This window comes from Physeter macrocephalus, chromosome 9, assembly GCF_002837175.3.
Source record: "Physeter macrocephalus isolate SW-GA chromosome 9, ASM283717v5, whole genome shotgun sequence".
Classification (NCBI taxonomy): domain Eukaryota; kingdom Metazoa; phylum Chordata; class Mammalia; order Artiodactyla; family Physeteridae; genus Physeter; species Physeter macrocephalus.
Window position 1 is genome coordinate 4,199,441 of NC_041222.1, and position 18,076 is coordinate 4,217,516.

Consider the following 18,076-nt stretch of genomic DNA (forward strand, 5'->3'; position numbering starts at 1 on the left):
CTAGTGGGAAGCAGCTGCATAGCACAGGGAGATCAGCTCGGTGCTTTGTGACCACCTAGAGGGGTGGGATAGGGAGGGAGGGAGGGAGGGAGGGAGACGCAAGAGGGAAGAGATATGGGAATATATGTATATGTATAGCTGATTCACTTTGCTATAAAGCAGAAACTAACACACTATTGTAAAGCAATTATACTCCAGTAAAGATGTTAAAAAATTAATTAATTAATTAAATAAAAACACTTTTTAATGATAAAGATAATAATAATTAAAAAATAAAGAGTATCCGTGTTGATCACATGAAGCAAAACATGAGAAAGCAGTGCCTGGTCACACTGTAGACGCTCAGCACACATTTGCTTTCTTACTGCCACAAGAGCAATAATGGAGTCTGCAGAATTTTTTTTTTCATTTGCCTTGTTCAAATCATGCTGTGGTTTTTTTACTCCCTTGTTTTTTTCCAATCATTAACTCTAGCTGCAGGCAAGTTTACGGAAGGCAGCAACTGCATCATTTATCAAGCAGGACACATGCTTAACAAATGCAACGCAGTTTTCTGTCCTTGATGCATCTGAAAAGATTCTGCATGTAAATCTGCATCATGTCTCTAGGGCATGACACAGAAATGCTCAGGTTTGAAAAGAAAGCCAACCGCATATGAAACAGAAAGGAATTATATAAACACAGTGAGGATTAGCTCAGCATTTTGAAGCTATAAACCTGGGTACTGCATGGACAGCTTCTAAACTGGAGGAAGGAAATGTTTAGTTAGAGCTATTTGTTTAATATATACACCAGATGAGATAAAGGAATTCAAAAGACAATGTAACTCACACTTCCTCACTCTGTCCTTGTAAAGAACCTCTCTAGTGAGATGACTGTAAATGTTTTTTTTCAAAACCCACAGAATTTCAACTTGGAGAAATGGCAAAGATGCTTTGCTTGAAAAATGAAGATATACTCCAACTTCCTAAGAAAAAATTAAGCTGTTACTACCTCCTCCTGCCTCATAAGATGCTCTGGTGGCCAATCAGGTGCTTCTTCTGTGAATGCCATTTGCTATTTAATAACAGAAGTGGCTGGCTCTGAAAAGCAATCTACCTGATGAGGTCTTCAAACTGTGTAATTAGGAGGCTATTCCCTAAATTGGCCCACAGTGCCTGTGGGATTAGATGAACAAGGCAGAGAGGCCTCAGTGGTTCAGAGGGGCCAGAAAGGGAAAGAACTGACAGTTCCCTTTTTGTCCATTACTCTGTTCCTCAGTAACACCAGGAATGAGTGTCTCCCTTCCATCAACCTAATGACAAGTATTCATCCATTTGAGGAAAATTTACCGAGTGCATCCATGTGTCAGGCGCAGTGTTAGGTGTAAGTTAAAGCAAGTTAGATATGATTCCTACATTCCAAGCTTACAGTCTAGTGAAAGTGAGCTGGAAATTAAGATGTAAATAACTGTATAACTATTGATAATGACAAGTACAATGAAGAAAAAGAACTGTGCTGTACAAAAGTGGTAAATGTGGAGGAGTAATTGAGATTGGGTAGATTAGGGAAGACTTCCCTGAGAAAGTAATATGTGAGCTCTGATCCAAAATATGAGTAGCAATTAGCCAGACAAGAGTGTTCCGAGCAAAGGAAAGAGCATATGCAAAGGCCCTGAGGATGCAAAGGGTTTGAGGAGTTGAAAGGCTAGTGCGGCTAGAGCCGTGTACAAGGGTGACAGTGGCACAAGACTGGAGAATCTGCAGAGACAGGCAGGGGCCATTTCATGCAAAGCCTTCTAGGCCACAGTCATCTTTTACTTAAAGATTACTTGAAGCCACTGATAAACTCGGTGCCTGGGAATGACATAATCCAATAGATATCTTTAAAAGTTTGCTCAGGCTTCAGTATAGAGAATAGATTGGTGGAGTAGTGAGTAATACCCCTCACAAATGTGCCTAGCACATCAGCTACAAGAGCCCTCCTATTTGAAACAGCCTGCTCATAGCAAGGGCTTTCTCTTACTCATATCTCTAACCCAGTTTGTCAAATCCAGCAGTTTCAACTTTGGTCTCTGTCTTTGGGCTAGAACTACTGAAACGGACCATCAGAATAGGGAGAGACTTCAGATTCCTTTACCTCATATTAACAGATGAGGAAATGGAGATCCAGAAAGTGACGCAACCTACACGAGGTCAAACAGCCAGCTGGCGGGACAGGTGGGACCAGATTCCAGGTCCTCAAGGATTCCCAATCCAGGTCAATTCTTACTGGACCAATAAGGAAAAACCCATTTACCTTCCTCAACCAGACTTAAAATCATAGCCTCCAGGTTGCAATGATCTAATGCAACCCACCTTCCAGCCTTGGAAGCACTGTGCTCTGGGCAATATTCTGCAATGGTCAGTCCAATTTGAAAGGAATGTGAATTCCTGGAAGGTCTGCTCCAAATACTAATGCAAAAGTCACAGACTGGTGGCCCATAGAGCAAACGTGGCCCATTAGGTTTTGTCATAATCTTAAAACAAAACACACAAAAAAGGGAATTAGTTATCAACATTTAACAAAGATCTTATGTAAAAATTTGGGTTACTGGCTTCTTCTGTAAACAAACATCTTAACACCTGGTAATATCTAATTACCAGGCCTGCATTTCTGCCCGGGAAGGGTCAGCAGGAGCTGGGCAAAGGCTGCTCCCTTCAGACAGGGCACGGGAGCTACAGTTTACCCCAGCCCTTCCCATCGCTGCACTGCCACTACTGTCTGTCTTAGATGGGGCCCCGCGTCAGTATTCAAATTACTTGCCTGGCCTCTATAGTGTTTGAGTTAAACAGAAAAGGAATTTACAAACAGGAAGAGAGCTTTTCTTATCCTTAAGTTCCCATTATTATGCCTTCTCTCTTGTTTCATCCCAAACTAGAGGGAACACTTTCTCCTGACTCGACTCAGCCTCCTGCATTCCAAAAGAGACCATGGAGAGGGACCCCTTTAGCAAGGCCACCTTACCTCTGGGAAGCTGGCCATATTCACCAAAATCAGCTGTGGCGACTTCATGGAGATCTGGCCAATCTGGTTTAGAGCAAGCTTCCCATCAGCAGTTACCACAGTGATATGATCAAGGGATCCTAAAAGAAAAATGAAATAAAGGGTCTTCGATTTCAGAAGGACTTTAGTAGCCCCACATCTAAGTCTCTATCAATTCAGATTCAACTAATGTTTAGGGATCCCTTACTAATGTGGCAAGATGGTTCAAGGGGCTTCCACAGCAGCAGTGGTGTCATGTGATGGAAAGAACTTTGAAATGTTGACAAAACTAGGTTGCAACTGTTTACCAGCACCAGGGTAGCCAACAGTCCTGGTCTGCCTGGCCCTGAGCAGTTTCCCATGACACATGACTTTGACAGCTGAGACTGGAAAGAGCTGGTCACCCACCCCCCCACCAGCAACACTGCCATTTACTAACATGAAACCTCAGGCAAGTTAGTCATGTTCTCGGTACCTCGGTTTCCAACTCAATTAAAAAATACTTTACAGGATTAAAGTGAGGATTATAACTAAATATAAAAAAGCAAGTAGGGGCTTCCCTGGTGGCGCAGTGGTTGCGCGTCCGCCTGCCGATGCAGGGGAACCGGGTTCGCGCCCCGGTCTGGGAGGATCCCACATGCCGCGGAGCGGCTGGGCCCGTGAGCCATGGCCGCTGAGCCTGCGCGTCCGGAGCCTGTGCTCCGCAACGGGAGAGGCCACAGCAGAGGGAGGCCCGCATACCACAAAAAAAAAAAAAAAAAAAAAAAGCAAGTATACCATAGGCACCAAAAAATAAACATAAAAATAGTTACCACTTATTAGGCCTTTTGGTTTTCACCACTAGTCTGTAACGCTATCACTGTCTCCACTTGACACCGGAGAAAGAGACTTGGGGAGGTGAAATGGGCCAAATCACAGAGCTCACGAAAGGAAAAAGAGCAAGAGCCCAGCTCCAACTCAGGTGTGCTTACTTCCAGTTCTAATCAAGGCTCTTTCCCTTATCAGTGGAATTCAAATTTGGTTGTGCATCAGAATCCCCAGGGAGCTTTTCCACGTAGATTCCTGGGCCCCACTCCCAGAGAGCCTGATTCTGCAGGGGCTTGGGAGCCTGTGATTTTGGGGGAGCTTGTAGTTTTTTTAAAGATCACCACATGATTCTGACATGCAGCCAGGTTTGGAACTGTTCCCTGATACCACCTTGATTTTGGCACTTAGATTCCCTTTAGGAAGAAAAACAAACAAAAAACATAAAACAAAAAAAACCCCCACCAACTATTACCACTTCACTGTTATCCTGGATCTGATCTTTGTCTCTATCTGAATTATGGAAAACCCTGGGCAAAATTTTCTCGTCAAGAAGGCAAGTATATAGTTACAGATGGAAAAGGGGTGTTATTCAAACTCCCTGATTTCCTATGCAAATGAAAACTAAAAGGAAACATTACCATTCACTTTAAGAACCACTCACAGATGGCTCATTCTGATACACAAAGAGTAAAGGGTCGGGGGCTGGAGGTCAATTTTTTAAACAAATTGGAAGTTGTCCCAGCAAATTGTTGTTAGAATAATGTAGTACCATACCATGGCCCAAAGATCTGATTTGAAGCACAGTACTCAATTCACCATCACAAGATAGAAGGCTGTTGACACCACTGGCTTCAATCTGGAAAAGTCCATGATTCTGAAAACCAGTGACCTGGGTTCAAATACCAACCCTGCCACTTCCTGACTGTGTGACCTTAGGAAGGTCCCTTCAACCTTTTGGGCATCTGTTTCCTGATTTCTAAATGGGGCATTAAAATCATACTTCTCTCACAGAGTTGTTATGAGGGTTAAATGAAAGAGTTTATGGAAAGCACTTATAATTGTGTCCTGGCATATGTAAGTGCCCAAGAAATGCTAACTATTATTATTACTTCTCAACTTTCTCCTATATTTTAACCAAACTAACCTACTTACAATTTCTCTAATACAGCCTGTTCTCTCTTGCCTCAGGATCCTTCTACTGAGGATGCCCTTCTCTGCTCAGATAACTGCTGCTCACTCTTTAACACTCAGCTATGATTGTATCTAATCTCAGAAATCCTGTCTGACCGCCTAGGCTGGATTACAAACCCTTTATGAGCTCCTGAGGATCCTATGCACACTTCTACAATAATGGCAACCAATATTTACTGAACACTTCCCCTGGCAAGACAGGGTGCTAAATGCTTTCTGTAATTTATTTGCTTTCATTATCACAATAACCCTATGAGACAGCTCCACCATTTTACAGATGTGGAAACTGAGGCACAGAGTATAACTTGTCCAAGGTCACAAAAGCTCTTAATAATGGAGCCTGAATTCAAACCCAGGTCTGATCAACTCCAAAGCCATGGTCTTCACCACTTTGCTTTGCTATATGGTTTTACACATGTTGGTTTACTTGTCTATCCCTTCACATTAGGATCTAGGCTCTTGGAAGGTGGGGACAATGTCTTTTCTCTCTGTATCTACAGCATCTATTAATCAGCACAGAATAAGTGCTCAATAATGCTTTGATGAATAAATGAATGTATGGATGGATGGATGAATGAATGAGAGGATAAGAATGAACAAAGAAATAAACCTGTATTTTAGACAACTATTAAAAGCAATCAACTATCTTGGAGACAGAAACTGCTGGTAGATGGACGTGTAAGAGGAAAAGTGCCTGCTGGTTCAGATAGTAATGAAAGATGGTATGGAAGAATCTGGCAAAAAAATAAAATAAAATAAAAGACTGGCTAAGTCTTTAGCCAGTCTTTATCCTGTTTCACCCAAGTCTCTTCATGGCCCAAATTTCTACACAGAACATTGCACAGACATAACCCTGAAGAGAAAGAAGCAAAGAGGAAATACCAATGGGAGGCCTTCTGAAAACGGATCTTAATTCAGCCTTCCTGATTTGCCATAAGATCCTTTGCCACAGAAGTCCCAACATGGGCTTTTCAGTACGCAATTGTGGTGGTTCCCACTCCCTAAATCCGTATCGACATAATGCATCAAATCCTTTTCCCTCAATCTGTCCCCAGCGAGAATCTCCCTCAGCCTCATTCCTGCCCCTCATTTTCGCAGAGGTTAACATTTAACAAATTACACTCCCAACCTCTTTCCAGGCCCATCATCTTTTTAAGTTCAACAAGAGTGGAGCTTGCTGGCTAATTTTAAGTATCACATTTCTCCCTGAGCTCCTCTCAAACTGCTCTCTGGTTTCGGCTGCAGAATGTTAACAGGCCAGAAAGCACAGGGGAGACAAAGCACTTTATCAGCTTCATACCTAAAATAATAAGCAAGTTTAAAATAAACAGTTGGGAGAGATTGAATGGCACGCTCTACTGTCAGCAAAGGCAGAAATGCCCCAGTCCAGGGCTGACAAATGACGGAATGGTCTTCTGGTTTCACACTGGATCTCGTCTCTGAACTCTGTATGTTTCTGCTGGTGTTTATAAATGAAGCCGTATACTTTTCACTTGGTTTTCTTAAGAACAAGTTCATGAAATACTTTCCAGTTTCCTTGTGAACTACCCCAAGCAAGATGTGAGTTGGAGCAGTGCAAGCTCCCACAGATACTTTCCGAGGGGGTCCCAGGCTTGACTCTAGGATGATGACAATTTCCAAAAGGCCAATTTAACAGCAATTGGATTTTTCCTGCCTGCCTGCACCATTAGCTGACAACTCACTTCTTCCATCACATCTGCAAACAGTTCTCCTAGACAGTTCTGACATTTCCCACTTAGGAAAGCCACTTTCAGGAAGTTATTAACCCAAACGGAATCTTCCTGGTCAAGCTCAGGGGTACAGAAATGCCTCAGGTGGGCAGGTCTGCAGCCAGTTGGTTCCCAGTAAGCGATAAGAACGGCCAAATAGGACAAATTGGAAAAATCAGACCAAAGATGTCAGTTACTATGAGACTGAATACCTACAAGTGTATAGAGTACAGCAATAATAAAATTTCCATTTTTTGAGAGTATTATTCCATGAGAGCAAAGACCATACCTATTTTGTTCACTGTATACCAGCACAATGCCTAGTTCATAGCAGGCAGGTATTTGCTAAATGGATAAATGTAGTGTTAATATGTGCTGGGCACTGTGCTAGAACCATTGCACATGTTACCTCATTTATTTACCCATCCCAAAGCTAGAAGGTAGGGAGGAAACTGAAAACCAGAGAAGTCAAGTAACTGCCCATGGTCACCAGTTAGTTAGTGATAAAGCTAGGACTAAAATCCAGCTCTGCCAAAGCAATGTTTTTGCCACTATGCCCCTCTCCAAAACACAGGTTCAGTCACTAACCTGGTGAGGTCCTTATATTGACATTCTTATTGAAATTATCCTTGAGCGCTTCTATCACCGACTTCATTTCTTCATCCACCTCTTCCAAGCTGATTATATCCTCAACCAAGGTAGTGTTAAGATTCATTCTGGTTTGGGACTGTCCTTTCCCTTTGGCTAGAAGGTCAACATTCAATGAATTAAAAAAACAGCAGCATAAACAGAGACAATAAACAATGAGTTAAGAAGTACCTACTATGTGCAGGGAAAAAAGCCAAGTGCTAGAAAATTACAGAACATTGTCACTGCCCTAAAACAGAGCCCACACTTACTGTCAACCTGGGACCCAGCATCACACAAAGCACCTTCTCAGATATTAGTGAAGGCACAGGTTTTATGAGGCACCCAGGTGAAAATATGGGCTATAATGCATACGACCTTTATGACCTTGAGCAAGTTACTCTACTTCTCTGATATCAGGTTCCTTTCCTATGAAACAGGAATAATATCTATACTGCCAGGTTGCTGCAAGGATACAAATTAAGTAATTCAAATACCTAAAAGAGCTCTATCCACATGGCAGACACTCCATAAGTGAATGAATTCCTTATTTTTCAGAAAAATAAACAGAAGATGAGAAAGGTAGAGTGACTTTGCCTAATGTCACAAGGTCATGAAATAGTGAAGACAAGGTTTGGTCCCAGATGTGCCTAATTTTAAACCCATGAACTTTCCATTAAATTGTCTTCATAAAATGTAATTGGAGATACATAAAATATATTAATTCATTTAAAAATGAATCCTAAGACAAGGATATGCAAAGTATCTGATGGCTGGTACAGACAAAAAAAACAACAGTAGTTTAGCAACATTAAACACCGCCGGTAGTAGTGACAATGGCTTATATTTTAGAAAGCAACAATACTGAGAACTGAATAAAACTCTAATTTATATCTAAACCATCACAACGATTTTTCATATGCATCTATAATGTGTATATGCATAGATCATTCCCGTGAGTATTACAAATAGTCTTGCATTTCTTTAAGGAGGGTGTGGGAAGGAGAAAAAGAATAAAAATATTTAAATAATATTATCCTACACTAGTTTATTTATTAAGTATTCAACAAACATTTATTGAAATCATTCACAACAAATTTTATTGAACATCTACAGTGAGCTAGATCCTGAGCTATTTGTATACCATATTACAATTTGCAATGCAATTTCAAGTACATTCTTCTTTTAGATATTCAAAGCAGCTCTTTGACGTAGGAAGAACAGAGATTATTATTGTCCCCGTTTTACAGATGAGAAATTTGAGGCACAAGCCATTTAAATGTTTTGCCCAAAGTAACCAACCAGTTAGCAGCAGAGTGATTTTTTTTTTTTGAACATTTATTTGCTTGTATCACCATCTTGCTTGAAATCTCACTGGTCTTAAGTTAACAGGCTAATGGCTTAGAATTGTCAGAAATGATGAAAGAGGTGAATCTTCAGATTTAGAAACACAAGTTCCAAACAGGATAATAAAAGTAAATTCATACCTAGACATTTTGTGAATGCAGAAAACCAAGGACAAAGAGATTGTGAAAACAGCCAGAGAAAAGACAAATTATCCATAAAGGATCAAAATTTAGAATAGTGGTGACAATAGAAGCTAGAAATAATTTCCAAGAGCAACAACAGAAGCTAGAAACATGGAAATAATATCTTCAACTTTAGTGTTAAACCAAGTATGCATGTTAAAAATTTTAAGTTATGCCCATCAATATTAGAATGGATAAATATTCTTTATGAATGAAATACTATACAACCGTAAGAAGAAAAGATCTACAACTACAAAGAAGAATTTAAATGAATCTCACAAACATAATGTTAAGCAAAGAGGCTAGACACAAGAATCCAGACTGTACAGTGCAAAATCCAGATACAATAACATATACTAAACAGTATAACAAACAAAACTATATCATTAGTAGTTAGAATAATAGTTACCTGCAAAGGGTAGAAGGTGGTAAGTTACTAAAAGGAAGAAAAAGGGCACTTTTGACATGCTGGGAATGCTCTGGTTTTTGGTTTGGGTGCTGATTACATAAGTAAAAATTATCAAGCTATTTTCTTATGATAGCTGCACTTTTCCATAGGTGTTTTATTTTTATAAAAACATAAAAAAGAAATTAAAAGTAACCACCAAAACAATAAGAAATAGAATGTATACCTTCCAAATCAGCAGAGATGAAAAAAGAAGAATAAAGAAACTTGATTAATCCAATAGAAAGGAGAAAAGAAGAAACAAAGAAAACCTCAATAAAGAGGTAGTACAAAATAATAGAATACAAGTACTCAGACCAAAGAACCAGTTAAAAGTTAGAGATTCTCAGTAAGATTTTTTTTTAATCTAGTCGTATATAATATATACAAGAGATTTTACAAAAATATAAGATCACAGAAAGTTTAATGTATGGGCATGAGAAAATTATAACCCTAGCAAATATGAATCAAAAGAAGGCTGGTGTAGTTATATTAATATAAGACAAAATTGATTTTACAACAAAATGCATTATTAGAAACAAAGAGGAGCACTTCATAAAAACAGAAAAAATTCACCAGAAAAATATAACAATTCTGAGCTTCAAAACTACTTATGGACTGAAGAAAAATGCACAATGGAATTTAAAAATATTTAAAATGACAATAATAAAAATACTACACAACAAAAGCTTGTAGGAATTACCTAAAATTGTATTTATAAATTTACAGCCTTAAATGCTTACAAGAAAAGAAGTCGAAAATTAATGAACTAGCTGTCCAACTCAAAGGATATAAAAAGAACAAGAACATAGGAGGAAATAAACAATATAGAACAGAAGTCAATAAAGTTTTTAAAAAGAGATCAAAAAAATTAAAAGGTCTTTTTCTAAAAAGGTGTATAAAATTGACAAACTTCTGTCAAAAATAATTGATTAAAAAAGGGAAGTAGGGACTTCCCTGGTGGCGCAGGGGTTAAAAATCCACCTGCCAACGCAGGGGACACGGGTTCAATCCCTGGTCTGGGAAGATCCCACATGCTGCAGAGCAACTAAGCCTATGCGCCACAACTACTGAGCCTGCGCTCTAGAGCCCGTAAGCCACAACTACTGAGCCCATGGGCCACAACTACTGAAGCCTGCACACCCAGAGCCCATGCTCTGCAACAAGTGAAGCCACAGCAATGAGATGCCCACACACCGCAAGGAAGAGAAGCCCCCACTTGATGCAACTAGAGAAAGCCCACGTGCAGCAACGAAGACCCAAGTCAGCCTTAAATAAATAAATAAATAAATTTTAAAAAGGGAAGTAGACACAAATAAATAATACTAAGAAAGAAAAAGGGGACACAGTCACCAAAACAGTAGAGATTCTAATAATCTTAAGAGACTATTATGGACAACTTTATGCCAAGAACTTCCTATAAACATATAATTTACTAAAACTCACTCAAGAACAAAGAGAAAATCGGGGAGTTTCCTGGTGGCCTAATGGTTAGGATTCTGGGCTTTCACTGCCGTGGCCTGGGTTCAATCCCTGGTCAGGGAACTGAGACCCTGAAAGCTGCATGGTGCGGCCAAAAAAGAAAAAATAAAAAAGTATTCCTATTCACCAGCAACCAAATAGAACACACAATTTTTAAAAAGATATAAACTTAAAACAATGAATCTTGTATAAAATAATACAGAATATATTTATGACCTTAAGGTAGGGGAAAATTTCTTTTTTTTTTTTTTTTTTTTGAAAATTTCTTAAAAAGGAAAAAAAGAGCACTACTCGAAAAAGACTGATAAACTGGTCTACATTAATATTAAGAACTTCTGTTCATTAAAAAAACACTGTGAAAAGGCAATTATTATCAGCAATTCATATATATATGCAGAAGTCGTATCTTTAGAATACATTAAAATTCTTACAAGTCAATTTTTTTAAATGGGCAAAAGACTGGAAAGAGGATATCCAAATAACCAATAAACAAATAAAAGGTGCTCACCATCGTTATTCATCAACGAAATATAAATTAAAACCATAATGAGATATAACTGCACACCCATCAAAATGGCTAAAATTAAAGAGGCTGACCATACCAAGTGTTCACAAGCATACAGTGGGTATTTAACAAATAGAAAGCTAAAACACTCTGGGAAGGAGTGTAACCTGACATGACTACTTTGGAGAATTGTATGTTCTGAAACTGAACTGAAACTGAATATATGCATAACCAAAGGCTCAGCAATCCTCCTCTTGGTATACACCCAACAGAAAGGCACACATAATGGGCACCAAAATGCATGTTCATAGCAGCATTATTTATTTTAGCTCAAAACTGGAAGCAATTCAAATATCCATCAACTATAGAAAACACACATAAATCGTGGTATATGCATCACTGGGGTACTATAAAGAAATAAAAATGTACCAACAACTACTACAGGCAACAACATGGACAAATCTCACATGAAGATTGCTATCAAAAGAAGCCAGGGGCTTCCCTGGTGGCGCACTGGTTGCGAGTCCGCCTGCCGATGCAGGGGACAGGGGTTCGTGCCCCGGTCCGGGAAGATCCCACATGCCGCGGAGCGGATAGGCCCGTGAGCCATGGCTGCTGAGCCTGTGCTCCACAATGGGAGAGGCCACAACAGTGAGAGGCCCACGTACCACAAAAAAAAAAAAAAAAAGAAGAAGCCAGGCATGAAAGAATACATCTTGAGTTCAAAAAGGGCAAAACAAATCTGTGGTGGTAAAGTCAAGAGAGGGGGCTATCTTTTGAAGGGTGACAACTGAAAAGGACATGAGGGAAGCTTCCAGAGTACAAGTGATGTTCTATATCTTAATCTGGGTGATGGTTACACGGTTGTGTTCACTTTGTGAAAATTCACTGAGCCATACACTTACAATTTATGTATGCACTTTTCTGTGTACATCACTCAAAAATTTACTTTAGAAAACATCATATACAAAAGTGACAAAAATGATGATAGCCTAGAAATAAACCTGATTAAAGAACTGTGCAAGATCTTTATGGAGAAAACCTGACAATATAAGTTTCATAGAGAAGAGCAAAAGGTCAAGAAGAAGAAAAAGAAAAAGCTAGTGTGTTCTGAGGGGAAAGATTTGTACCACTAGATTCAAGACTTGTGATTCAGGCATTAAGGAATTTAGTGCAGGGAGAGATGAGTAGTTCAACACATCAAGAACTCAGATATAAATCATACATATAAAGAAACCTGACATATGACAGAGGAAGCATTACAAATCTGGGAGTAAAGAAGGGCTACTTAATAAGTGAGGTTGACACACTTATTACCCATTTTAAAAAGAAATAAAATTAGATTCCCTACCTCACACCATATTCAGAAATAAATTCCATATGGATTAAAAACCCAAATGTGGAAAGTAAAAACCTTTAAAAGATTTAGAATACAGAAGAATAGCTTTATGACTTTCAGATAGCTGAGGGTTTGTTAAATAAGACAGAAAAAGCACAAATGATAAAAGAAAGAACTGAAAAATATGACTACATTGAAACTTATGTTCAATGAAAGACATCATAAAGTAAAAAGGCAAGGTAGATACTTGCAACATATACAATCAACAAAGGATTAGCATTCCTAATATAGAAAGAATCCAATAAATCTAAAGGAAAAAGTCAAACAACCAACCTAAGAGGCAATCAAAGAAGACAAAAACTGAATAGCCAATGAAATATGAAAAGATGCTGCTTACACGCTGCAGCTAACGTCTAGTGCACTAGAAGACGCAATGCTGTGGACATCAGGAGACCTGGATTCCAGTTCTGCCACTAACTTGACATGATCATGGGCAAATGTCTTACATATGGACCTCAGTTTCCTCATTTGCAAAATGGTGAGATCTGTGCTTCACTAGGTAATTAGAAGAATTTCTTCACTGGATAATTACAATTCCTTCAATGGATAATTATAAGGATCAAATTAAATTATTAAATGTATGTGAATTTTAAAAAATATAACGCAACCTATAGATCAAAAGTTATTAACTGAATATAAGGTTTCTATGCATTAAAGCTCTTTTGGCAACTTGTTAATTTTCCTATTAACAAAAAAGGAAAAGGTCTGCATGAAACCATAAAAGAAAAGCAGTGGGAAAAATATTCAGTAGGGTATTTCAAGCACCATCCTTAGGAGTGGACTCCCTGACCCACCACTGCAAATAGCAGGTCTGCTTGACAATTTTCTGTCACTCATTCATTCCTTCAACCAAATTTTTTGATACATACTATGTGTCAGGCCCTGTTAGTTGCTAAACAAAAAGACACAGACCCCACAGGGTCCAGTATGGAAGCCATAACAAACAATAATTAACTAATTAATGAGTGCTGTGCTTAAGTACATCAAAGGTAAAGTAACAGTGTGCACAAATGCATGTAACAAGGGACCTGACCCAGCGTAAGAGGTCAGGGAAGGCTTCCCTGAGGAAGCGACATTTAAGCTGAGACCTGAGCTCTATCAAGGTCTCATTCTTGGATGACACAAGCCATTAAGATCATCCATCTAAATCCACGGCTCTAATATCTCCTCACACAACAACCTTCTGCTTTTAATATTATTTCCAACGCAGATCTTCCTATAAGAAGAAGGCAGGTTGATCCCTGCCACAAGTATTCTGATTTGCTTGGCACTTATACCTCTAATTCTAAATCTAAAAGAAATGAGGCATTTTCTGAGCCATAATAACAAAAGAGGTGGCATGGCGATGACAAAACAGGTTCTAATACCATCTCTGTCACTGTGACCTTTTAAGCTAATCAACTGAACCACCTGAGATGCCATTTCCTCATGAGGCATGGGGAGAAATTCAGAACATCTCTGAGATCCCTTCCAGCTATGATAATTCAAGGGCTAAATATAAGACAGGGGTGAGGAGGTCATGCCTCTACCTTTGGCTTTCTTGGTAGCGAAATGACGGACTGGTACAGCTGGATAGGCCAGGTATTGCCCGTGGTCATTCTGTCTTCCACTCACTGTCTTCAGTGTAACTTCTGAAACAGGTCTGGTCAAGGTTGCAAGGGAGTTGCAAAAGGCAGGGTGGACCAAGCGGAAGCACCTTAAACCCAAGGCCATGACTGAAGACAATTCTTGTGAACACCCACTAAAAAGAACAAGACAAAAGGGAGATCAAAGTAAAACAGACCCTATTACAACTTCAGAAAATAATCTGTACCAGTTAGCAAGCAAATCCTACCAGCAGAGTCTATCAATCAGTTTTGAGTATGTGCTAGGTAACTTAAATACATTACCTCTAATCCTCCTCCCAACATCTGTACAATTTAATATGATTAGCCCCATTTTATCTACGAAGAAACTGAGGCTCATGGAGATTTAAGTAACTTGCTCACAGTCTGTAGGACTCCAAATCGCCATGCTCTTTCCACTACAGCAAATGCCCCTTAGCACACAAGGAACAGAGTTAAGTAAATGTAGAGCAGACTAAATCCTTAATGATGGTAATTAAACCCTTATAGGAGAAAAGGCACAAAATCTTGATAAAGTTATACTATAAAGAGGAAGGGCAGAGCACTGGAAGAAGACTTTAAACTAAATAAAATCATTTCAACAGGCATAAAATGACTGGAAAATTCACACAACAGCATTTAATTAAAATTTTCTTTGGTTCCTTATGCACCGATTACCAATTAGAATGCACTTTACTGTGAGTGTGAAGCATGGCTGAGGTTTGAGGTCTTCCATGTTGTAGAACTAAAGCTCTGGGAAATGCCACCCTCCTTGGTGTTAACACAAGTTACACATTATACTTCTGAGGGCTTTGACCATGGAAAAGATGCTAGAGCCTACAGCTACCTCTGGGATAGAACACAGTTCTAGCTTACTGGCAAATGTAGCATTAATAGCTTCTGCCAGAATCTGGCTATTATTACTCAGCTAAAAATTAAGCACAATTAGCATCAAATACCTGGAAGCTACCGTCTTTGAAAAACAGCCCCATACCTCATTAAAAAAATAAAAAATCTCACCCTAAAATTTTGATGCAGTATAACAGACTGAATAAGAGCATGGGATTTGCAGCCAGAAGACTTGGAATCCAATCCCATCTCCACCACTGACTAAATGCCCCTGAACGTCTCTGCACCTTGATTTCCTCAACCGTAAAATGGAGATAATTATAGTTATTTCCTAGGTTTGGGAAGAATAAATAGGTTAATGTAAGTAAAATACTTGGCACAGTCTCTAGCAGACAGCAGGAGTTTCCCAAAAGGGTACCTACTGACAGCTGTCACCTTTCCTTTCAAAGACTTCCATGCCAGGGTCAGACACAACAAAGAAATCGTACATGTCATTACTAAAGTACAAGGAAGCCTAGAGTCAGTCACATCTAGATATAAATTTCAACTTTGGGCAATTCGTTCCACTTACTGGGCATCACGTTCCCCATTTGCAAAATGAGAAGAATAATCCTGTTCTTAAAGTAAAACGAGATAGTGAATGCATATTAAAAACCTAGTAGAGTGCCAGGAATACAGTACCTGTTCAATAAAAGCTGGCTATCACTATCACTATTTTTTTAAAGAAAAGCAAATGAGTTGCACAAAGGCAAATAAGTTCTCCCGATGGAATTTTTAATAGCAAGAGATGCTAGATGTCAGTGATCAGTGTGTGGACGTCAGTAGACAGAGCTAGATAAAAAAAATAAAAAATGTTTCCCCTTTTACATTATTAATACCTACTATTAATGGAGGTCAGGCCTGGGCTGCCTGCTTTATCCATATTATTCATTTAATCCTCTCAAAAATGCCACAAAGAGAGTATAATAATCTTGTTTTTATAGATGTAGAAGCTGAGGCTCAGAGACTGTCACTGACCAAGGACATGGAGCTAATAGTTCTGCCCTGTAGCAGCAAAACTGTTCAGAGAAATGTGCCTCTAAGTGAGGTTTCTATATCTAGGTTTTTGCCTAATACAGCCAATGCCTAACCCACACTTATATCCAAATATGGCTGTATAATATAGTGTGTTTTTTTTTAATCTACAGGGTCTCAATCTGGCTGTTTCACTAAGACAGGTTTCCTGGTATTTCTGTTGCAGGTCATAACACCAATCCACAAAGCAACAGGAAATCAAAATGGGTTAGAAATAAACAACCTTTGACAGAAAACTCACCCAAAAGCAGACCCGGGACACGTGAACCGGAAGATGACTCTATAAATAAACCACACTGCTGAAATGCTTAAGGCGTAGATTTTAATTGCACAGAAGTCAGGAAACTTCAAAGTGGAAGGTCAATAAAGGCAATCCCTTGGACCCTTTACCTTAAGAACATGCATATTAACACTCAGTTCAGCAGAGAAGTAAGGTCGAGGAAAAGAACCATTATGGGAGCCCAAGTATTATACAATAAAATTAACCTACACTCAGAAAAAAAAATGCAGCAGGAAATATCTGACCTTTGGATGCGGTCTTGAACTGGAATCTCAGTTTGCCCATTTACTAGCTGTGTGACCTTAGGGAGATCATCAGTCTTTCTGAGCTACAGTTTCCACTGCAACTTTCTCATGGTGATATTAATAAGCCTTTAAAAATGTAATTATAACAATAATAATGAAACAATAGCTTATAATCATATAGTGATAACTATGTGCCAGAAACAATTCTAAGTGATATATTGCATATATTAACTCATTTGAGCTTCATGATAACCTAGGAGATATGTACTTATTATTATTCTCATCTTACGGATAAAGAAACAGAGGCACAAGATAAATAATTTGCCCAAGATTTTATCTCAGGCACTTTTGTTCCAGAGTCTGTGCTCTTAAACACTATCCTAGATTGTGTACATAAGGCAGTATAATTACTGGCATTATTTTTCCAACTGTTGAAACATTTTTTAAAACTACTTGAAGCACATATTCTTTATCCAAAGTCGAGGTTCTCAAAACTTGAATTTTCCTGTTTTTTCACAGAAGGTGCACTTTAATTTTGTAAAGAAATAGATGAGGAACACAAAGTTCTGGTTTATCCACTGTCTCAGCAACCCCTACCAATCCAGCTGTATATTAGCTTATGATATGCAGACTTTTATAAATGTGGGTGTGCACACACGCAGGCCCTTGTTGTATATAAAATACTTTCATGTGTTACCTGGTTCTCACAGTAACCAGGGTTGTGATAATCACCCACATTTCACAAATAAGCAAATTGATCTTTCATTTCCTTGAATACTCTCCTGCTCCAGGGTCTTCAAAAATACTGTTGAATCTACTTGGAATGATCTTCCCTTACCTCTTTAATGAACTACCTCACACTTTTCTTTCAGATTTCAGCTTAAGCATCACTTCCTCAGAGGATGCCTTCCTTGGCTATCTCCTCTAGCCCAATAGGTCAAATGTCCTAGAGCCCACTTTCATAGCACCCTGTACTTTTTCATAGCACTTACTTTAACAATACCAGTTAATATTTGTGTAGTTATTTGATCATTGTCTAATTCCCTCCATAAGACTATAAGCAGTACAAGGACTAATCTATGGTTGTCTTGCTCACGGCTGCATCCCCAGTCCCTGCCAGAGTCCTGAACATAGGAGACACTGAATAAATGTGAAGAATCCATGAGCGAAAGTCTATAAAGATTAAGTCCTTCCTCAAGGTCACAATGCTGGCACCAAAACTGAAATCTAAGCCTCAGACAGTAGGTCCTAGGCTCTACTTCCCACTACTTCCATTATCTCTTGGTCTGCCGGATTTTTCACTTAG

General features: G+C 39.0%; 1 protein-coding gene across 4 annotated transcripts in view; it reads right to left on the reverse strand.

The window, feature by feature from the left end:
• Window positions 1–18,076, reverse strand: part of MRRF (mitochondrial ribosome recycling factor) — a 54,965-nt gene that overhangs the window by 35,678 nt on the left and 1,211 nt on the right. Inside the window, exons 2-5 of one of the 4 annotated variants that reach the window (XM_028493554.2) lie at window positions 16,487–16,525; window positions 14,248–14,459; window positions 7,320–7,475; window positions 2,986–3,104 (exon numbers count right to left, since the gene is read on the reverse strand). In XM_028493554.2, coding sequence (XP_028349355.1) covers window positions 2,986–3,104; window positions 7,320–7,475; window positions 14,248–14,431 — 459 coding nt within the window. In that variant the 5' untranslated portion in view covers window positions 14,432–14,459; window positions 16,487–16,525. Of the gene's footprint in view, window positions 1–2,985; window positions 3,105–7,319; window positions 7,476–14,247; window positions 14,460–15,342; window positions 15,553–16,486; window positions 16,526–16,770; window positions 16,791–18,076 lie in introns of those variants that run through there. The other 3 variants (XM_007123604.4, XM_007123602.4, XM_007123603.3) reach the window with 3 other exon arrangements.